The sequence below is a fragment of the Epargyreus clarus genome, unplaced genomic scaffold, assembly GCF_041222505.1.
Source record: "Epargyreus clarus isolate Ecla_fem2 unplaced genomic scaffold, WU_Ecla_fem_2.2 ptg000032l, whole genome shotgun sequence".
In the NCBI taxonomy this organism is placed as follows: Eukaryota; Metazoa; Arthropoda; class Insecta; order Lepidoptera; family Hesperiidae; genus Epargyreus; species Epargyreus clarus.
The window spans coordinates 10,589,835-10,614,533 of record NW_027332237.1 but is presented as its reverse complement, the minus strand read 5'-3'; the positions used below and the strand labels follow the sequence as shown (position 1 = coordinate 10,614,533).

Below are 24,699 nucleotides of genomic sequence, written 5' to 3'. Positions count from 1 at the left end.
CAAGATTATAGGAAACATTTAAAGTATCTCCAAAATCGCATTAATATTTGCATTTACTTATTAGCTCATTAGGTACTTATCGACTTCTACATCAAATACTACTTATCATTTGGAACATATTTGACACATAAATGCTTTAAAATCTATAATAATATTATAAAGATAGGTGGCATTTAAGTCAGTTAAATATTCATAAAAACCTGTTTATCCACTTTTGCATATTTATGGAGGATAGTCATAGATAGATTTCAATCATTGTTCTTGATTACTCCTAACAATACTATTGTAAAACTCTATTATTTAACTTTTATAGATACTTGTTTTAAATATATGACTATCCCTAATTTCTTCTAACAAAATCGGCTGAAATCCATAGATAATTGTAACGCCATTGTTTATGGATTTGTGAATGTAAAGTAGAAAGACATCACTACATCAGATAAAAAAATATTTTTGTCAACATGTCGGACAAGTTAGTGTTTTTGGATATTTTTCCTAAATTTACACTTAAAATCTTATAATTTCTCGCTAAATAAAGCAAATTTTAATCTTACAAAATTAAATACACATGTGGAATACAAATTCATTGTGAAATAACGTGCTAAAGTTACCTAAATGGCCAGTTAAAGATTACGCATGGTTGGCGTGTGTTATAAAATCTTGGTTTTACTTGCAGCGAGGACTTGCTCGGCGATGATTTGGGTGACCACAGCCTCGCAGACTACAACCTTGGCAATGAGGAGGAGGAGCAACTCCTGGCTGACGACTATGACATGGGGGCGTCTCAGAATGTACCTACCTCTGTGGGGTCTTATCGAGATAATGTCGATATGGGCCCTACGGAATATCCCTCTCGTAGTATGAGCTATAATCAGGTTAGTTAGCTATGTTATTGTCGATTAAATGTATTTTAATTGATATTTTAGTAAATTGAACGCAATTTTGAGATTGTACAAGCCTTCATGGTTTTACTTTGGAAAAGTAACAAACGAGCATGCTGTCCATCTGATAGTAAGTACCAACTATCGGTAATGGACATCTATAATCAACCCAAGATAGGACTATCTTATTTGTACTAAACCAAGTACCAACTATTGGTAATGGACATCTATAATCAACCCAAGATAGGACTATCCTACTTCTACTAAATCTACCTGTAAAGAGTCCTGCCTGTAAACAGCTACAGAATCAGTGCTACCATTAAGGTCTAAGCTGGACATCACATCTAACCACTCTTTACCCTTCAAACCAGAACACAGTACACTGTTGTTATAATATTGAAGTAGGTATAATAATGGGACCTCAAAAGTCATATCACAAATGGTACTACCAACATAAATACAATTAATTTTAATCATTTTGTGTATAAAGTACAGCCTGTATATCATGGTGTAAGAGTCAGATGAACGTATGTACAAAAAATCAAAAATGGTTTCTTTTTCACAAAACGGTCCACAATATAGTCTTTTATGAAATGGCACAACGATGTAATGCTATATTCAATATATTTATTTCAACTACTGTATATTATCTCTATTAATAGTCTGGTAAAGTTGGAAGTGGCGAATTTTCACACTATTTTTGCTCTCCTGTAAAATTGACAAAATGTAGATACGTTTATCTGACTCTTACACCGAAATATTATGTACTATATTTCATCATAATGATCATCCATTATTGTGCCACTGCTGGGTACGGGTCTCCTCTCAGAGCTAGCAGGATACCATTGTAAACAACTATTCCTCATCACAACTTCGCAACTAATTGTTAAAACCTCCTTTTACCATGCATTTATTAGCTTGACCTGTATGTATGTAACGAAATCTTTGACCTCGATTTATTAGACGGTCCGATTAATTTAAAATTTTGAACAACTATCAAGAACCGATGATAATACAGGTTTATACAATTTTATCCCATTCACCTTAGAAGGAATCAGGATGAACGATTTTCCTTGTGCAATTTTAATGTGTTTTTTTTTTAGTTTTTAAACTTCTTATTTGTATCGTTCACAGTCCATGCAATATCAGTCATCAGTGTTAGCGGAGAGTGAGTGCATAGTGCCCAATATATCTGTGGAGGTGCCCAACACACCTCTGCCGGAGCATTCTACGTACGCACCGTATGAACCACCGGTGTATGAGCCGGAACATGCGGTAGTGCCTCCTGCTATTGTGAGTATAATATATTGTGTATTATATATGTATTATGTATACTATTATGTATTATTTAATTCCGCGATAGTTTAGTCTAAAATCATATAATATATTATGCTCAAAAAATTATATAATATATTCTAATGTCTTTATAAAGGGCTTACTTTTAATACTTCTGAAAAACTATAATAAATTAGATAATTCTTTAGGGAGGTTTTCAGTGGTCTTTGTATTTGTGTCTGTCTGTCGGTCTGTCTGTGGTCCAGCAAGTGATATTGAATACCTGATATAATGTTCATTACAGTTTATTGCTCTTATACAAATTGAGAAATCATAATACTAAATTATTTTATTATAATAATCTTGTCTTTTTTGTGATGAATAGTGTGGTAACATTGATCTCTGGTTAGGCAGAGATCTGAAGTGATAGTGATCTTTTATAAAAAAACGTTATTGTATGTCTTAGTTTATGTAATAACTTTGTGTTACCTCAAAATCTACTATTTATCAAATATATTTCATATAAAATATAGCCTATGTACTCGTGGATAATGTAGCTTTCAAATGGTGAAAGAACCTTTAAAATCAGTCCAGTCGTTTTTGAGCCTATTCATTACAATCAAACAAACAAATAAAGTAGTTCTCTTTATAATATTAGTATAGATGTATGCTAATTATATTTTTTTATCTATTTGTTATAGCCTGCTGCACCAATAGAATCTCCACAGATTGTACCATCAGAGATGTCAGCTCCCATAGCAAGTGAGTAATGTACTGTGTACAACAATTATTTTCATCCATATCTTTTTGAAATGAATAGTTTATTTCTCTCACAAGAAAGGTCTTATATTAAATTGCATGATTACAACATGTGAATATCTTAAACCTTGCGTAGTGAGAGACTGGCGCCTATTGTAGGTAAGAAATACCTGAATTACACATTATATTTTTACACCACATATCTTTGTTACTTTGTAACTATAAAAATAATTAGAAGTTAGGAAGAACCGAATTTATGATATATGTAGCAGTAGTTAGTAGTTTTCAAAGGTTATACAACCCTCTGTGGTTCGATTCCGGCAGGCACCACTGGAATTTGAATTTGAATTATAGCAACGCATATCTGGCCATCCTCATATAGTGCATCCTGCATCCTCAACCTGAATTAGATATCTAATCTGATCTGGGGTTGATTACAGATGTCCATAGGCAGCAGTAGCAGTAGCAGTAGCAGTTTTATCTATTATGTTAAAACTTTCAATGTTGACATTTAAGCCTTATCAAAATCTGTACAGTTGTTTTAATAATATATCAAAATATGTTTGTTTAAAAAATATCAGTAAAGATTATTTGTATAAACATAATATTTTTTTTTTACAAAGATCATTCTATTATACATATATGTTTTTCTCTAACCTATTCTTGACTGAATTGTCGCAATGGTTAAGAATTATTTTTATTTTATTTAAAACAAAATTCATTTATTTTTTGTTTTTTTTTTTGTTTGTTTAAGATGGTGAAATCCGTGAGCGTTTTGTGTCTGAGCGACCTCCCGGGGCCCAAAGAATGCCACAAGTCAGAAATATACCTGATTCTTTGGGTAAGGCATTTGTAAAAATTGTAAAATTAAATGAAAAATTGGCTTTTAAGCTCAGTTGATGTCGAAAGATTGGAACAGTCCATAATATTTATTTTTGATTTGTTTACTTATTAAATACTAGGTTTTGCTCGCAGCTTTGTTCATGATCAGAGGTTTTCATTAGGAACAGTACTCTTTTTTCGGGATAAAATGTATCATCATCATCCATCATCAACCCCTTACTGTCCCACTGCTGGGCACGGGTCTCCTCTCAGAATGAGAAGGATTAGGCCATAGTCCAACGCGCTCGCCAAGTGCGTATTGGTAGACTTCACATACCTTTAAGATTTTTTTTTTTATATAAATCTCTCAGGTATGCAGGTTTCCTCACGATGTTTTCCTTCACCGTTTAAGCAAGTGATAATTATTTTTTAATACGCACATAAATTTGAAAATCAGAGGTGCGTGCCTGGGATTTGAACCTCGGACCCCTCGATCGAGAGGCCGCGTTTCTTAACCACTAGGCTATCACTGCTTTTTAATCTGATAAAATGTATAGTCCGCGCCAAATTGCAAGTCCGCTCTGAAGTTTTTGCGGAAGTTGAAGGTGTAGTCATACAATTTGCTATGGCGATGCGATTCATTTCTATGTTCAGAGCGGACTAGCAGTTTTACGCGGACTATACCCCGTGTCCTTTTCTGAACCCCCTGACAATATGCCAGGGGGCTCTAAGTGAAAACCCTATTTATTTTTTAAAATCGGATTTAAAAAAAGCTTTACTCCCGTTATTTATTACGCATTATTTTTATATTAATCTTGATTTTCATCAGATATCTGTTTTCTCTGTGTCACTTTCGCCATTTTAAAGGATTAATATTAAAAACCTTGTTATTTTTTTTTTTTTGGTTATTTATATTTTCAGTTTATTTTTAAATATTTATTCTCTCGGTGGACCATAACAATAGGTTAATTGAGAAAACAATGAAAAATTTTCTGAAGTAAAGATAATTTATCAAGTTTTTCTGTCTCCTTAAAAGTAGGAGTATTACGTATACGCCCGTAACGCTTAACGCGCCAAAAGACTTGTAACTTCTAAAACTAAAGCAAATGCTTAAATAATATTTGCAATATTTCTTTTTCACAACAGATTATAATTTGTTTCAGACAAAGTGTATGTACCCCGTGGTTCCTTCAACCCTCGCGGCAGGAACTCCTGGCGGAACCCGCAGTTTAGGCACAACAACCATCCCTATCGACGAAATAATGTGCATAGGGTGAGTTGACATTGAATTATAGACAGACATTGACTTAGAAATGGACATATTAAAAGAACTTTGAAGGTAGAACCCTTTGTGGTCCGGCGGCACCACCGCCACACCTATTTCTACCTAATAACAGCAGTGTTAAGCGCTGCTGTGTTGAGACATACTTTTCCGAGGCGTTCCAACTTAGTCCTCAGGGGTAGCGGCGCATCTGTGGCCGACCTCAGGTAGGAATATTTAATCCTATCGGGTCGATCGAGTCGATTACAGATGTCCATGGGTGGCAGTAGTCACTTACCATCAGGTGGACTGCATGCTCGTCTGCTACTCCATATTATATATAAAAAAATAACCCCAGATAAGATTATAATCCTATCTGAGGTAGGCTACAAATGCGTCGCTATCCTTGAGCAATAAGCCGGGATGCCTCGTAAAAGTATGTCGCCTTTACCATTATTAAGTTTATCTTTCAATGTAATATAATTACAGGGTAACTTCACACCCCGGCCGTCGTTCCCGCCGCCCCAGCAGAGGGTGAACCAACCGCAAATCAGACCGGACATGTTTCCCGAAATGCGACCAGAAATACGTCCGGAAATACAAGATATCCGCCCTCCCGCGCCGCAAATTCGACCAGAAATACACGAGATTCGTCCGGAAATACGACCAGAAATACGACCAGAAATGAGACCAGAAATGCGTCCGGAAATGCGGCCAGAAATGCGTCCGGAAATGCGGCCAGAAATGCGTCCGGAAATGAGACCAGAAATGCGCCCAGAAATGCGTCCAGATATGCGACCAGAAATGCAAATGCGTCCACAAATGCGTCCGGATATACGCCCAGATATGCGACCGGATATGCGTCCGGAAATGAGACCAGATATGCGTCCGGATATGCGTCCGGAAATGCGTCCGGATATGCGTCCGGAAATGCGTCCGGATATGCGTCCGGAAATGCGCCCAGATATGCGACCGGAAATGCATGAAATGCACCCGGACATTCGCCCAGAAATGCATCCGGATATGCTTCCAGACATGAATCCGGAAATTCGTCCGGAAATACACGAAATGCGCCCCGATATGCATCCAAATGGACCTCTCAGACAAGACATCCGAGATTTACCCCCAGGGGTGGGTCCGGAGCTCTCCCAACTACCCCCACAGATATCTCCGGAAAGACCAATGCCAGACATGATGCCGTTCGAGAATCGGCCATTCCCAAGGTTTCCATTCAGACCGAACATCGAGGAAAGACCATTCTTGCCTCGTGCTTACGAACCGAGATTAGTGTTCTTCCAGCCTCCCTTCAACCCGAGATTTGGACCGCCAAGGGAGATAGCCAATAATGTGCCACAAGTGACTATCCGACAAGAGCCTGAAGTTAGGATGCTACCGGTTTTACCACCCATCCTACCTCCGGGAGGTTTGGCCGGGAAGAAAGTGTTGATCAATCCACATTTCAAGGGCAACTTCCAACCACCTGTTGATGGTAAGTTGATTTTGTAATTTTTTTAACTATGTTTATTACATACTAGCTGACCCGGCAAACTTTGTACCGCCTCAAAATCTATTTATCAAACATATTTCATATAAAATATAGCCTATGTTACTCGTGGATAATGAAGCTTTCGAATGGTGAAAGAATTTTTAAAAACGGTCTAGTAGTTTTTGAGCCTATTAATTACATTCAAACAAACAAACAAAGTTTTCCTCTTTATAATATTAGTATAGAATAGACTAGCCCGGGTCGGCGGTCCACTTCGTTGGACGTTAATTATATTTTTGTGATGCAATTATGTTGCGAGAACTAATAGTTATATAGAACATAATTAGAACATTATGTTCGTCTATACTGAACCGTTTAGTCAGCGCACGTCGGTAAACTATCACATCTTTCCCAAGTTCCACTGAGTTAATATACATATGACATTATTTTTCTCTGAACTTTTTGTTCAATCATAATAAAATATAACCTATAGCACTCCTCAATAATGTAGCTTTCTGATTGTAAAAGAAATTTCATGATCGGTTCAGTATTTCCGAAGATTAGATCTTATTAACAAACAAACAATCAAAGTTACAAACTTTACCTCTTTATAATATTGATATAGATACTGACCTTCTATACATATTATGTATTACATTATATTATATAAGTGATCACGTCGCCGACTTGTAAATCTACGTTGACGTAGGTTTCCACGACGCCGTGAAAACTCACGACGCCGGGCTTCAAAATTTTGGTTTATTGTAGCAATTCACGGCGTCGTAATTTTTACGGCGCCGTAATATGGGTTGGTGTTTTCGTCCTTAGGCAGATAATTTTCTAATAATATTATTTATAGGGAGTACAATTTTGTTTGTAGGGATGGCAATCCTATCTGGAGTTGGTTATGGATATCCGTATTATCGAGTGGGCTGCCAGCTCGTATAATACATGTATAGCGTACAGTCCACCTGATGGTATCTGGCTAGTGCCGCCCATGGACCTCTGTAATCAACCCCAGATAGGATTAGATATTCCTACCTGAGGTCGGCCTCAGATGCGCCGCTACCCCTAAGGACTAAGCTGGACCGCCTCCGAAAAGTATGTCTCCCTTACCACACCCTTCAAACCAGAACACAGCAGCTTAACACTGCTGTTATAACAGAAATAGGTGTGGCAGTGGTGCCGCCGGAGTCGAACCACAAAGGGTTCTACCGCCTTTTATAAACTTATTAAGTATACATTATGTCTCAGGGCTGCCAACATACATACCAACAAGAATTCAAAAATCGCCCCCTCCCAGCCCTACGTTGGAAATGAAATTCGGTAAAATTATTGTGAAATAATAGTTGTTATGTTTTCGCAATCATTCTTTTCACAGCTTTGTATGGAATTTTTATTTTTGTACGTGATTTTGTAACCTGCATGGATTTTTTGGTGTATATGCACATTATATGTAGATTCAGCTGTAATGGTATACAATATCTCTTTTTTTATTTAATTAATGTTGTTATTGATTTGATTTTGGGAATTGTTGATAAAATTTATGAGACATTTTTCGAAAATTATATAATAGGGTTTTACATTTTGAAAATGTTATTTTTATTCTGTCTTCAGTTCAATCTTCGGAATTTTTGAGTTAAAATTTTGAGACTATCTCGAAAATTATACAAATTTTAATAGGGTTTTACATTTTTAAAATGGTAACCATCATTCATATTATATAAAAATTTGGGGCAGAATCTTGTTTAAAATGACTACATATTTTATGGATTGTGACGGGAATAATCTTTTCTAAATTTGCTTTTTATATAGTTTTTTGTTCAGATGTTTTTTTTCAAAATTAATCAATTTTTAATTATAATATTGAGTATTTAGGAATGTCTAGTAAATGCTTATGACTCATTATAATAATAGTTCTTAATTACATTAAATAATATTATGACTAAAAATATATACAGAAATTGAACTAATATATGGATCTAATATATAGATGGATCTATTTCATAACATATAGGTAATCAAGAAGCACATTATTGTTTTGCATTAATTGTGAAATGTGTTAATATAGTTAAGTGTTAATATAATTTGGTATTAGTTTATTCATTCTAAGTATGCTTCTTTATAATTGTTAAGGCACTTTTTAACTTATTTCAAATCTATCTGAAACATGTACATAGGGTGTTTTCTCATTTATATTTTATGCTGTTCATGAACTAATGGCATTAAATTCTGCTTATGGGAACCGAAACCATATGCAAGTAGATTTGAAGCGTGTGCTAACAAAAATCTTCAAACACAGTCCGCCATTTTAATAAAACTAGTTTTGGAAAAAAAACATTTTTTTAACAATTTTATCTCTTTTTTTTAATTTTGGACTTGTAACAACAGTAACTATTGACTATCATATCTTTGTACAACTTGTTTATTTAAAAATGGCGTACTTATACGTATGCGAGGTCTCATACAAATATGGTACACGCCCTCTCAATGGGCAAAATTTTTATCATAAGTACCTATAAACAGCTGTGACTATTGACCATCATATATTTTGTCATTTGTTAAAAAAAAATACGCGTCGAATAGATAACCTCTCTTCTTTGGGACGTCCGTTAAAAATGACGGCCTTGTACGTATACTAGGTCCCATACAAAAATGTTACACACCCTTTCAATGTGCTAACTTTTTTATATCAAATATCTATAAACAGCTGTGAATATTGACCTTCATATCTTTGGGGTCATGTCTTTACAACTTGTCTTTTTATTTAAATGCCGTACTTGCACGTATGTGAAGTCCCATATAAAAATGTTAGATCCCCTTTCAGTGAGCTAACTTTTATTTAATTATATATTTATGTGGCATTATTAAGTGTTGCCTAACTTACTACGTGTAATAAATATAGCGGTCTGTATATTTTAACAGTATAACCTTCATCATTCCAAGCAAATATAAATATTTCATTTGATTGAATCACAAGTATCTATAAATAGCAGTGACTATTTAACATCACGTCGTTTAACAAGCCCCTTCCCACTCTAATCTGATCTATACCCAGCAGTGGGCATCCCACAGCATATCTAGCACGATATGTTCTGATATATGCCCAGCAGTGGGCATCTCTCACGTATTATTTATCTAACACGATACGTTCTGATCAATGCCCAGCAGTGGGAATCCCACAGCATATCTAACACGATATGTTCTGATCTATGCCCAGCAGTGGGCATCTCTCACGTATTATTTTATATATCTAACACGATATGTTTTCGCCAGTAGGTCCAATAAAGGATATAGATGATGCGGCAGAGCGGTTCATAGCTGAGCAGAGGAACGCCTTAGCCCGTGCTGCTAATAGGAAGTTTGCGAGGCGATCGCCACAAAGGTAACATTATTATATATCATGTTAATTACTACTATCTAAATATATATAACTCAAAGGTGACTGACTGACATAGTGATCTATCAACGCACAGCTCAAACCACTGGACGGATCGGGCTGAAATCTGGCATGCAGGTAGATGTTATGACGTAGGCATCCGCTGAGAAAGGATTTTGATTAATTCTACCCCCAAGGGGATAAAATAGGGGATGAAAATATTACTTCGTAACGCGAGCGAAGCCGCGGGCAAAAGCTCGTTATTACATATTTTAATATTTTAAATCAAGAAATAGGTGTAATTTATTGACTATGGATTTTTTTTTGTGATTGCATTTTAATCTGTAAAATGTAGTATGAAGTATAATAATAGTTTTTTATTCCATTCAATAATATTATGATCAATGTTATGTTAATTGTTTTCAGTATGTGATAAGGATACACTTTTACATGGTGTTCAAACTTAGTCTTTTGGGGTGTATTTACAGATATCCATACATTATAAGGAGTCTCAGACAGTTTTGCATATCTGTTTGCGGTTTAAATTTTATAAACATCGAATTAAATAGTTATCCCATTCCTTCTCTGGTTATTCATTGAAGTTGACCACAGTAATTGTAGATGATCGTTTGAAGCACTATGAGAATATAATACTAATTACAGTTATAACAGAATCAATTCTTCACTTAATACCTTCAAATCTATTTAACAAAGTTTTGTATTAATCTACAATTATATAACAATTTCAGGTACATAGAGAACACAACAATAGAGATAGAGAACGAATTGGCCCGAAACCCTCCACGACGCAACGAAGACGAGGAATTGCTGAGAAAACAAGAGGAATTCATCAACGCCAACAGAGCTGGTCTGCGAAGACGGTGAGACACATCATCGTTGTTATAGTCCGCGTCAAACTGCTAGTCCGCTCTGAAGTTGTTGCGAGCAGGTGTAGCCATACAATTGGCTACGGCGACGCGATTAATTTCTATATTCAGAGCGGACTAGCAGTTTTGCGCGGACTATACACATTTTATTCATCATTGTTATAGTCTTCGCCAAACTGCTAGTCCGTTCTGAAGTTGTTGCGGACAGGTGTAGCCATACAATTTGCTATGGCGACGCGATTCATTTCTATATTCAGAGCGGACTAGCAGTTTGGCGCGATAGTTTCTAACTCAATCGGTTGGGATGAACTTGTTTAAAGTTCAGTTATATTTTTTTTATAATACAGGAGTAGCAGACGAGCATACAGTCCACCTCATGGTAAGTGGCTACTGCCGTATAGACATTTGTAATCAATCTCAATACAAGTAGATCCCTAGATGAGGTCGGCCATAGATGCGCCGCTACCCCTGAGCACTAAGCTGGCTAAGCCCTTTTTTTTAAATAGAACATAGCAGCGCTTCATAATCCAAGTGTGGGGTTGGTGTTCCGGTTTGAAGGGTGTGGTAAGGGAGACAGACTTTTCCGAGGCGTTCCAGCTTAGTCCTCAGGCATAGCGACGCATCTTTGGCCGAGCTTAGGTAGGAATATCTAATTCTATCTGCGGTTGAATACAGATGTCCATGGGCGGCGGTAGCCACTTACCATCAGGTGGACTGCATGCTCGTCTACTACTCTAATACTATAAAAAAGCCAACTTGACTTTTGTGTATATTATATATTTAATGTCAATTCAAATGTTCGTCATAAAAAATAATCATCGGCATTATTATTAGTGTTTATCATCATTTTCATAGGTTCTAGCGTAATATCAACCCTATAACATAAATCATCATCATCATCATCATCATCATCGACCCATTACTGTCCCACTGCTGGGCACGGGTCTCCTCTCAGAATGAGAAGGGTTAGGCCATAGTCCACCGCGTTGGACAAGTGCGTATTGGTAGACTTCACATACCTTTGAGTTTTTTTTTTATAACATAAATAATAATGTAAAATATAAAAATATTTCAGTATGCGATCTCCATCGCCCGTTCGTCGCTCACCGTCACCACGCCGCAGTCCCGAGCGGCGCCCGGATAGAAGACCACCACCCTCGGATGAGGTAACAACACCCTCACACCACCCTTACACTTCTAGCACCCTCATCATATCTATACCACTGTTACTCAATACTATCATTAACCCATCACCCTACCTTACCATTATCCTTGCGCGCTTCCATCACTCTTATCATATCTACATCGTCCTTTCATCACAATTTCTCAATACTATTATTGCACCATCAGTACTCTCATCATTAAACTACTGTCCCATTGCTGAACACGGGTTTCCTCTCAGAGTGAGAGTCCATAGTCATAGTAGGTCATAAGTAGGATAAGTGAGGATTTCTAGACTTCATAACAACAAGTCAAAAATCACAGATCAGTCTTCAAACAAAAATCACAGATGTTTCAAAATTTAATTTCTTATGTGTGACTGCATATTTTCGCTTTCATGATACGTTTGAAAAATTACATGTTCAAAATTTTCAAAAGTCATTTTTATAAATAACCTCAATACATTTTGAATACACATTACGTCACTTCTCTTCTTTACGCAAAATTAATTATATTTCTTTATTGTCCCTCAGGACACAGAATACAGACGAAGGCTCCGGGAACAAGAAAGCCTAAGGGAGCGAGTCCTGAGGGCTAAAGAAGTGAGACGCAGGAAGAATGCTGTTCTACTGCACAACCAGATTCTAGAACGGTGAGATTATTATCTGTTACTAACTGACCCGGCAAACATTGTGTTGCCATATATATAAAAAAAGTTAAGGGTGAACAACCCTTATAGGCACGAAAAATAAATAGTAGCCGTTTCTCAGACCTACTGAATATGCATATAAAATTTGGTGAAAACCGGTAAAGCCGTTTCGGAGGAGTACGGCAACTAACATTGTGACACGAGAATTTTATATATAAGATAGTCCGCGCCAAACTTCTAGTCCGCTCTGAAGTTGTTGCGAGCATGAATATTCATACAATTTGCCACGGCGACGCGATTCATTTCTATATTCAGAGCGGACTAGCAGTTTTACGCGGACTATACTATTATGACTTATATAATGTTATTGGTTGACTTATGTATGTGTGTTATGCGGTGAATTTTCCTTGCTATTAATAATCTATATTTTTTATAACAAAGGTTTAAGTAGATGTAATAGAGCATGCAGTCCATCTGATGGTAAGCTACTGCCGCCCATGAATATCTGTAATCAACCCCAGATCAGATTCCTTCTAGAAGTTGATGATAGATGCGCTTTTACCCCCTGAAGACTAAGCTGGAATACCTTCGAAATATATGTTTGCGTTGCCACACTTTCAACAAAAATACAGCAGCCCTTATCACTGTTTTTATTAGGTAGAAGTAGGCGGTGATGGCGCCGTAGTCGAACCACAAAGGGTTGTACTACCTTCGATTATCATCCTATGGATCTGTTTAAAAATATATACCGTTAGTACATACAAATCAAAAACCTTCACGCAAAGTCACATATTAATAACAAATAATAATATTCTTTCCAGCGAACGCGAGCGTGAAGATCGTGAAGCCCAACAGGCGAAACTAGATGAACCAAAGCCCGAGCCCGTCAAGGAGGCCCCGAGGGAGGACAGCAAGCCCTCCAGCTCCCTGGCCGAGGCGCCGAGGCCGGACACCACGAGGAAGTCTCCCGAGAAGCCTGCCGCCGAGAAGCCTGCCCGGAAGGAGGTGCAGAGGGAGCGCTCCCCACAGAGAGAGGCTGAGGTTAACTCTACTTGTGGTGAGTTGTTTGTTGTAATGTGATGTTGTTATTGTTCGGTTGTAGACTAGATTTAAATAATGTATCTTTTTTATATTACTGTTTGTAGAATAGATCTATATTAGGGTTTTTTTTTTATAAGATTTGAGAAATAATTGAGCTAGTGTATATTATGATAAGTGGTTTTTGCTGTCTACGGATATCTGTGTTTCATATTGTGAATTCATATTATGTTGTTATGTATATGTGAATAGATTTGGACTAGGTTTCTTTTTTCATAGGATTAGAGTAGTATATTGACATTAATCTAGATTATGAGAAGTGGTTTTTGTTGTCTATTGATATTGGGGTTTTCACTGATGCTTTCTCAGTCTTGAGGACTAAGAAGGTTGTTTTAAATTTCATTTTTTATTATTTACAATTTTCTATATACAGGGTGAATTTTTAAAACGGGCCTTCAGGGCCAGATCGGAAACTATAAGGATTAGCGAAAAATGCTGAAAGGAGTTACGAGGCCGATTTTGATAAAAACTAAAACTGCATCATTACTTTTTTAAAATAACTTTTTCCCTAGCCGGGAATCGAACGAGTTCATTTTGAAAAAAAAATGCACCCTCTATATTATTCCACTATCTGATAGTGTTGCTTATAAGGATCAAAATCTGGGAAGTAATGATAAATGACAAACTAAAAGAAAAGCCTCAATTTTAAGAAAATACATATTTTTTCATATTAATTTGGCAGTTAAGTTCCCGCCATTCATCAATTTAAACATTTCGTGTATTAACATTTTTTTTGGCTCAATGTTTCTAATCATTCGAAATGGACGTTTTGTTTTCCAATAATTTATATTTTTATGTCCGACTTAGCTAAGGTTATTTTTAGGACCATTAAAATAGATTTACTTGCTATGGGCGGAGTATCCTTTAATACAGATGTAAAGTTGACAATTCGTGAGAATTACTTTTTAGAGTCAAATCCAAGTGATTACTAAAAAAAGAGATATAGAAAATCATATTTAACGTTGAAACGAAGTTTTAATCAACAAACAATAAGAATTTACTATTCAATCAGTTATCTATTTTCATTAAAAAATCAATCCTAAAAACGGCGGTAACTTATTTGCCAAACTATTACTTTCTCATACTAAGCCGTATGTCATAGTCATAACATCGAATAATTAGTTGATTAACCAACAAATTCTTCAATGGTATGACTTATGTCTGTTTCTAAAAAATTATACATAAATCATTTGTTATGTATAATCCTTAAGGATTAGTATGCCAATGTATGGAAAAATACGTATTTTCTTCAAAATTTTCCTTTTCCTTTAATTTGTCACATAACATTACTTCCCAGAATTTGATCCTTATAAGCGACACTATCAGACAGTGAAATAATATAGAGGTGTCATTTTTTTCAAAATGAACTCGTTCGATTCCCGGCTAAGGAAAAAAATATTTTAAAAAACTAATGATGTAGTTTTAGTTTTTATCAAAATCGGCCTCGTAACTCCTTTCAGCATTTTTCGCTAATCCTTATAGTTTCGGATTTGGCCCTGAAGGCCCGTTTTAAAAATTCACCCTGTATAATATATCTATCTATCATTATATATATATCTGTTTTAAATGTATAGTGTTTCACAGTTTAAACATGTGTGGCTGTGACTTTCTGATGATGATGACGTGATTTTTCAAAATTACTATGTTTACTTTTAATGAGGAGAATGATATGAGAAATTTCTGACGTAAATTGTTTCAGTCAATCTAATGATACACTTATAATTTAATGCATTTAAAAAAAATATTTTTTACGTCATTATTTTTTTAAATATAATTTAGGAGAGCAGACGAGCATGCATTCACCTGACTGTAAGTGGTAACTGCCGCTCATGGACATCTGCAATCAACTTCAGATAGGATTTACTTCATCCCCTAACCTAATCTAATCCTTCAAACCAGAACACAGCAGCGTTTAACACTACTGTTAACAAGCAGAAATACGCGCAATACTATGTAATATGTAGCTATGATTTACTCATATTATAGGATAACATGATTACAACTCTAGATAGATTCAATTGACTCATATTAAACTTTAAAATCTCCCCACAGAGCCGCTAACCCCGCCCCGTCCGCCGCGCGTTCTAACCCCGCCCCTGCCGGCACAGGCCCCGCCCACATCGCAGGCCCCGCCCCCCGCGGCCCCGCCCACACGGCGCGATACAGACGACGAGCTCGACCTCATCCTGGACGACATCGACGGCATTCTGTCTGATGATGACGACACTGGGCGCTTCAAGGAGAGGGACAAGTGAGTATGGTCTAGATAGATAGATAGAAATAGATTCAACACGTAATTTGTTTAATCGATTTGTAAAAAAATCGATTTATATTACTGTAAAAATCGATTATAAAAAATAATAGTCGATTGAAATAAAAATGGATTATTTTTTAACATCTCTAGTATGGTCATACATATTCATATGGTCACATGGTCATTGTTCAAGGAGATGAACAAGTCGGTATGGTCATACATGGTCATATGGTCACATGGTCATGGTCCACGGAGAGGAACAAGTCAGTCTGGTCATACATGGTCATGGTCGTGATGTCACATGGTCATGTTGTCTGCTAAGATATGCTTTTTTAGGGTTCCGTACCCAAAGGGTAAAAGTGGAACCCTATTACTAAGACTTCGCTGTCTGTCCGTCTGTCACGGGGCTCTATCTCTGGAACCATAATAGATACACACTTGATTTTTTACAGAGAATCTATAACAACAGATACTAAAAATAAAAAAGTTTCATTTAAAATGTTGTATGTGGGACCCCCAATACAACAAAGCAAACTGGTATTTTTGGAACTGTTGAACCGTTATACGTAGACATTTCAAATGTTCACAATGTATTTAATTCAATGCCTGCTATAAAAAAAAACATACTAGAAATAAAAAAAAAATAGTGGTACGAATAATTATAATATTTTAGACATAATCTAAAATATATTACAACAATATGAATTTATTTTGACAATTTTGTTCTCATCTCTCCAGGCCAGTAGAAACTCCCAAACCCCAAGTGGACCTGAGGTCTAAGTTACCACCCAAAACGGCGGAAGTGAAGCGACCTCCGCGACAGAAGATCACCTTCAACGACGCGAAAGAGAGGGAGAAACAGAAGGAGACAGAAGACAAGAAGAAAAAAGGTAATCTTATTATTTAACTTCTATTTAGTTTTTTTTTTTTTTTATAAAAATTTTTTTGCCTGTAACACCATTTTTTTGCATGTAACACATATTTTACACACATGTGCCGATGTAACAAATATTTTATTTCTAAATTTTATTTTAATCTTTTGGTCGTTTTCTTAGCCTAAAATTTATTTGAACGCATAAAATAATATTTTATTTTAATACAAATAATATACATGGATGAAAAATAATTATATTCTATTTAATATAATTATATTCTATATAAATTCAAAATAGGTTCTTTACAGAGCACTTTTTGGATGTCAATACAACTACCCCCACTTCACAAGGTGTTTCGTTACACATAATTATAAAAAATATTATAATAATTATGTAAATCTTGCAATATTTAATAACCAACCATCCTTGTATAGATTTTGTAGGGGCAGTTTTGAAAAAATCCCTCATTATTTTCTCAAACGCGCCAAAAGAAATATAACTTAAAAAATTTAACCATTTATATTATATTTCTCTTTTTACAGAGAAATCTCCAATACGCAGAACTATAGTGACGAGTTCCAACAAAGCTGCTAAGACTGATGCGACGGACAGAAAACCAGAGGTGAGAATATATACATAACTGATTACTATAATTAAAGTATAGGATTGAACTTTTATTTCCTATTTAATGACATACATGATGTCAGCGTAACACCGGAATGATTTTAAGTAGGATTGCCGTCTATGGAGTTATGGACATTTGTCATCAAAATATTATAGAAATAGAAGTTTATAGATTCATTGATGCATAGTTTTAAAGAAATAACTCAAGATTAGCATAATTTTTAGTTTATAGAAAAGATTAATACTATATTTGTATTACAACATTTAATTATTGAATTTAACAGTGGTTAAAATTAAATAAAAAGGTAGTAAAATAGGAACAAGATTAATTAACATAATCTGAAGATCTTGGATTCGAATCCCACGCACTAATTTTTTTAAAAATTTTTGTTTAATAATAATTAAAGGCTATGATAGTCTTTCGGCCGAAACTTGTTCTCTTAATCGAATTGTTCAAGGTTCAAGTCCAGGCATAAATCCGTGATTTTTTAAAGTTATGTGCGTGTTAGAAATTAGTTATCACTTGCTATAACGGTGAAGGAAAACATGGCGAGAACATCTTATCTAAGAGTATGAAGTTCTGAAAGAATCAAGTCGATCAATACACATTTGAGTAACAATATGTACCATAATCTAAAGCCCTACGCCCTATGAAAGGGTCCTCATGTCCAACAGTGGGCCATCGGTGGCCACCCATATCCCAGATAGTGTGAGTGAGTTGCACGTTTGTTTTCAGGTGAAACAGGTAGTAAATGACAGTGGCGCGGGTAAAGCCCGGCAAAGAATTATGTTTGATAGCAAGCAGGTAAACTTTATTTGACTTTCATATAAAGTTCATAGAAATATGTATGTAATTTACATATTTTTTAAGTATATGTATATATGTAGTGTTATATGAAATCGTTGAAGTAATAACGGACATAGAAATAATCACAATATACATAGATGAATAGATAGAATTAATATGTAAAATTAAAAAAAAAAAACATTCGATATTAGTCATAATTTTGTCAGAGAATTTGAACTTATTATTTAGTTTTCTAAAGTGGTGCGCATTACCTTGATAAATGCCCGAGTTCTGTTGAAAAATGCCCGATATAGTAGTAGTGTTAAATTGAGTTGCCTGAAATATCAATATCTGGGAACTAATTTATTTTACTTATAAATTTAATGTAAAAGAGTAGTAAAAATTTCCAATAAAATATTGTCCTTTTTTACACACTAACCAAATAATAATAAAAATTATAAAATATAATATACAAAATATACAGTCGTTTCGTATTAAAACATATTTCGCTTAGCAACTGGATGCTGTAAGAGCGTTTTATTATATTTCTAGTTACTTTTTAATGCGACAAAATCTAAATCCACTCACGACATAAGCACACTTCGTACATCATTACCACCTATTACTGTACCTGATTGTATATTCCGTCTCTTTCCCTCAGGTAACAAAAGAAAAGGACAAGAAATTAGACGCGGAGAGCTCGAAGCCGCAGTTTGCGAACCGCCGTGTGATTCTCCAACGGAAAACCCAAGAAGTCAAAAAATCTATATTCACCCGAGTCGATAAAACTGACCCGAGTAAACCGAACCCGGGCATATTCAGTCGGGCGGTTCGTACCGCGATTAGCTCGGATAATAACCGGATCGTAATAAAGAAACAAGAGGCGAAAGTTGAGTACGATAGTGAATCGGATTTGGATGAGGATAAATTGTTAGAAGACGATATTGGTACGATTGCTTCAGTTGGGAATCTGCCGCACGGTATGACGGACACGAGACTGAAAACGCTCGCCGGGAACGATGTACAGGTAAACATTTTGGAAATTAGGATATTTTGTTCGATTGGGATGTTGCTTCGAATGTTGGGGTGGTTTGTTTATTTATTTTATAAGTTTTGTGCACGGAAAGTTATCAGTATACAGTACAGAGGACTGGATCTTTGTTTGTTGATTGGATATAGGTATCGACCGATTTTTAGTAACTTGTCGAAGTTAGGGTTTGAATTGGTAATGTAATAAATAGTTTTTTTTCTCGCGTATTTCAAATAGATGAATAATACTTTCATCTACCTTGTCTCTGGGATATTCTAAGGGACATATTTAAAGTAAATACATATTTTTAAATCTTGATTGACGTTCTCTTCAACGGAGTAGTAAGTGAAGAGAATAATTTCTTAAATTATTCCAAGTACTCAAATATCTCTCAAATATCCTTACTACCAAGATATTTGGTAAACTAGAAACAATATGGCATTTACGACTTTTACATTATATATTTATTGTTAACATCTGTTCGAATACTTTACGATTTGAAGAGAACATGTAAGTATGTTTATAATTTCGCATTTTAATGTAGGTTTTTTATGACCTTGTTGAAACACCCGAGTTCAACTAAAGAATACCCGAGTGTGTTACATCAACTTAGACTTAGTGTAATTATTAACACTAATTTAACACACGATCAAATTCAGGTCATCTTTTCACAGGTATTATGAATATCATAAGAAACATCACTACAAAAGTCCAATTTTTTACATACAAAAATAATTATAAACAGATCTTGGTTAGGAAACAACTAAATTTGTTTATACGTTTAAAAAAAAATTGTTTATACGTATAAAAAAATAACAAATAATGCAATAGAGCTTATTATTATTAGAACAAAAACTCCATAACGTGAATGAAGTAAGCTGAAACGGACATTAATATTTTACGATTTTATAAAAAAAAAAATATCAAATGATAAAGTATTTTTTTATCCTTAAAATCTTACTGCGGCCCTAACTTAAATTTATTTAGTTTTTAATAAATGTGTAGTGTCCCTCATTTATAACAAGAAAGTAGAAACCTGTCTCAGTAATAATACAAAAACAGTAACAGTAAACTAGTAATAAAACTAATATTAAAAAATATTAACATAAAGGAAGTAATGTAGCCTATGTTATTGTCACAATATAGACAAGGGGACATTCGACTGAAAAACATTACCTTCGGCAATCATTTAAAAAAATTACATATTCATGCAGATTTATTATTTTACTTAACTATCAAAACAAACAGTAATGTTAAATATTACAACCGAGTAAAAGTTTTGAATAGACTATCTTTATATAAATATGCCCTAAACAGATACCGAATCTTTTGTAATTTTGATTATTAAAATTGAATTGAAATTATTTATTCATAAAATAATTATACTTTAAAAACTAAAAACCACGCTAAAATTGCACAAAGAAATAGTTAAATCTGACTATCTTGTTGAGAGGAATGGGATGAAATTATTAAAATCGTGTATTGTCATCGGTTCTTGATAAGTGTTCAAAATTTTAAATTAATTAAACCGTTCAAAGTAGGTAAAAATCGAGTTCAAAGATTCCGTTACATACATACATACATACATACATTCATTCATACATACATACAGGTTAAGCTAATAAAAACGTGGTAATAAGGTGAGGTTTGGTTACGTTAGAATGTCATAGATATTATTATATATGAAACACATTTGAGGCAGCATCCTGTATATAGTATTAGTGGAATACTTCTGTGATGGACTGTGATATTTATTTATGTATATACAATATAAGCCACGAATATATATATTTTGTTCAAATGTTCGTGGTTCGTTATTGAAAATTAAAGTTAATTACTGATTGCTTTTTTTTAAATCAGTTAACAGCATTTGGAAGATATTAAATTTTAGTGTTATTGTTTGTTCTTTCGTCCACTATTAGGCAAAAATCTTTGAATCAGAGAGTTTATTTGCATTGTACCAAACCTACTACTAGTAGAATAATATTAACTAAATAATTATATTCGTTTTTTTAAAATATATTATTGAATATTTATGCTTTTAACTGATTTATAGTCTTTGTTAAGATTAAAAACAGTTCTTCGACATTTTGTCTGTAAGTTGATAATTTTGCAAAATAATGTTGCATAATGTACAACATCAAATTTTTTATTCAAAATAGGTTCTTTACAGAGCACTTTTATCACTTAGTAGATAGCAAAGATTTATTGGTATGAATTTCTGTCTCAAACGGTCGAATTCTCAGTTCTAATGTAGGCACATTTAATAAATCGTCTTGTGTCATTTAATAAATATGTAACGGTGTACGAAAGCATCATATAGATACTTACATGCCTGAAAGTTCTCTTTAATTTTGTCAAATATATCCAAAATTTGTACTTCCAAGTATTTCTTTTTAAAGATAAAGCAAACGAGTAACCATGTGATGGTAAATGACCATTTCCCTTCATGGACAACTGTAAATCTATATTATTATTATTTTTATGATATAAGAGTAGCAGACAAGCATGCAGTCCACCTGATGGTAAGTGGCTACTGCCGCCCATGGACATCTGTAATCAAACCCAGATAGGATTAGATTCCTACCTGAGGTCGGCCACAGATGCGCCGCTACTAAGGACTAAGCTGGAACGCATCGGAAAAGTATGTCTCCCTTACCACACCCTTCAAACCAGAAGACAGCAGCGCTTATCACTGCTGTTATGAGGCAGAAATAGGGTCTACGACCTTCATATCAAGAGTTCTGCGTGAAGCATGCTATCCACCTGATGATAAGTGGCTACTGCCGCCCATAAATGTTAGGAATCGACCCTAAAAAGGGCTAGGTTCTCGTTTAAGGTTGACCACAGATGTCAGTACTTAAATCTAATCATAATCTCAACAAAATAATAGTGGTCATCCCTATTTCTTCCGCAAAACTTATATTGCGAATATGTACTTTATTTTTATGAATTATACAGACCAAACACACGATATGGATTTATATAAATAAGGTAAAAAAATCATATCGCGTATGATTATATGCACTTTCATTCTTACACTTAATCGAAGATTTTCTTTTTACTTAAAACTTTTGACCTGTGATATTACTTTAAGCAAAACTGTGATATTTTTTTTATATACTCGAGACAAAATGTTGGAGAAATGGGACTGACTACTCTATATTTCATATTTGACTCTTTTAGAGTTAATTTACTAGTTTAAGATGATTATTTTTCTAATTTTAAGATATCCTTATGCTAAGGGTGTTATTTATTGCAATAACTGTGATATGAATATACTATAACAATGTTAAAACATTGACTATTCTGGTAAGAGTTTTAGTATAAAACATGCATACAAAACATGGGATTAAATTTACGGTAGTGTATTGATTCCCTCAAAATATATTAGCCTTACCATGAAAATTGATTTAAATGTTGCAAGATTAGGACAGAGAGACATTAAAAAGCAATGGGTCATTCAATTATTAGATTAATTTTTAAATTATTTACAGAATTTTGGGTTCACAAATGTTTAAAGGGTTCAAATAACACTTAAACCTCTCTTTTCTAACGTTGAATAATTACCAAAAAAAAAACAATAAAAACTGTTCCATCTTGACTACACAGCACACAAAAGATCATTTAGCTGGTTTCGTAATAAAAATATCATTATATGGAATCTCTTCACTCTTAATTTGTCATATACAAAATGTTATTCTATTTGAATTGAGTAACATAAATGAAATGAAATGAACTGAAAGTATTTTATCTCATAATATATGGAATTACTTTGTTTTAAAAAAGTAAAAGTTTAAGCATGTTTTGCAAGGCATGTGTGATAAAAATACAAATATTACAATACAATACAAATACAAATATAGCAATAACATTAAAAATATGTCTGTCAGGAATTTGTAAAGATAAAATACAATAAAATTTTAATTTAAATAAAATTCTTATGCATTTTTATAACAAGTATGAAATTGCAATATGTATTTGGATAAAAAAATGAATTATAAGTATAATATAAGTTATAATATACTTATACGTGTTGTATTGTGGTATATATCTATTTTTATTACAAATATTTTAAGCTACAACTTAGATGAAATAGGAAAAGTGTTAATGATGATGTGTTAATTCTACGTTATTCTGATCAAAAAGACAAACATTACCTAATGTATGTATTTATAAATATAGTGTAAATTAAGATTTATAAAATACATTTATAATAAAATGGGGAAATTTCTATAAAGATGTTTATATTAATTTTCGTATCATGTATTGTCTGAAAATGTGTCATGTAATTAGAAATGACACTAATTTGTAAAAACATCTGGTGATTTATAGTGGTGGTCGCACTAATGGTACACATAAATATTTTTATATTATAATAAGGTATTGAGAAAAACTGCTAATATTTTAAAAGTTAATGGTAATTTAATGTTATTAAGATTTTTGTGTATTTTTACTATGATTGCATTACTTCCGTCAAGCTCCCAGTTCATCAGTTTATTACTTAAAAATTATGAAATAGCAAAAGAAAATTGGGTCAAAAAGTAAAGGTTTATGTTTAAAAGGTAAAGTTATTGTAGACTATTTAAAAATGTTTTGCATGTTCAATTATTCAGAATCATTCAGAATTAAACTGAATATTATATGTTGATAGCAATTTTGAATTATATTATAACAGTTATATATGTAAAATACGCTATCAAATATTAGGTAACGAATTCCGCGACCACTGCTAATTGTGTAAACAAGCTCATATTGATATAAAATGATATATGTTTTATATTGTAAATTTAACGAGCAAATATGAAAATGTGTATTTATTATATCATTGCGTGTTTAATTTATAACAAAAATATTATGTTACATGAATTTTAGCACTTTTATTAATATTGTTTTCCTTTTCTTAACAAATAATGTGTTATATATGTAAATATTGTTTAAAACTATAGCGTGTTTAAAAATAATATGTTGCTTGCATTGTAAACTTAATTTTTATTTTATGTTTTTGCTCATTACATTAACATTTTTCTTATTTCTTCTAAGTAACTAGTCATAAGAATAACATAAGCGACTAGAATAAGTATAGAATAACCATAGTATAATAAATAAATAGAAACGCCATTTGAAAGAGCAGAATTAATGTTGCAGAGCTTAGAATTGGATAGAGCGGAGCGTAAAGCGAAGATTACCTTCAAAACTTCTACCGCAGCGGAGATTTTCAAGAAGAAATTCAATAACAAAATGGTTGCTGCGAGCCGACTTAGTGTCACACTCTCTTGAAATATGTGGAAATTGGTTTTGATAATACTAATTTTGTTAATCTACGCGAGCATAGACACTTGACACTCGCTCTCGACACTCGTTGGCGTTAAGTACTGTTACACTCGGTGTCGTCGGATTATATTTGATACATGTGTGTATGTAGTGTATTGCTGTGAAGTGTCGACACCGAGTGTCACACACTATAGACA

General features: G+C 34.0%; 2 protein-coding genes across 2 annotated transcripts in view; both read left to right on the top strand.

Annotated features, from left to right (window-relative positions):
- Positions 1–24,699, top strand: part of LOC140755020 (G protein-activated inward rectifier potassium channel 3) — a 502,832-nt gene that overhangs the window by 118,841 nt on the left and 359,292 nt on the right. The gene's annotated exons all lie outside the window — the stretch shown is intronic.
- LOC140755236 (uncharacterized) lies at positions 389–24,699 on the top strand. Its single transcript, XM_073090467.1, has 19 exons — positions 389–472; positions 677–875; positions 2,016–2,174; positions 2,858–2,918; positions 3,670–3,756; positions 4,901–5,010; positions 5,488–6,487; positions 7,739–7,810; positions 9,764–9,869; positions 10,613–10,744; positions 11,826–11,916; positions 12,445–12,563; positions 13,382–13,617; positions 15,711–15,909; positions 16,651–16,802; positions 17,330–17,409; positions 18,148–18,216; positions 18,860–19,225; positions 24,377–24,699. Exons 1-19 carry the CDS (start codon positions 462–464, stop codon positions 24,506–24,508), a joined length of 3,381 nt encoding a protein of 1,126 aa, XP_072946568.1. The 5' UTR covers positions 389–461; the 3' UTR covers positions 24,509–24,699.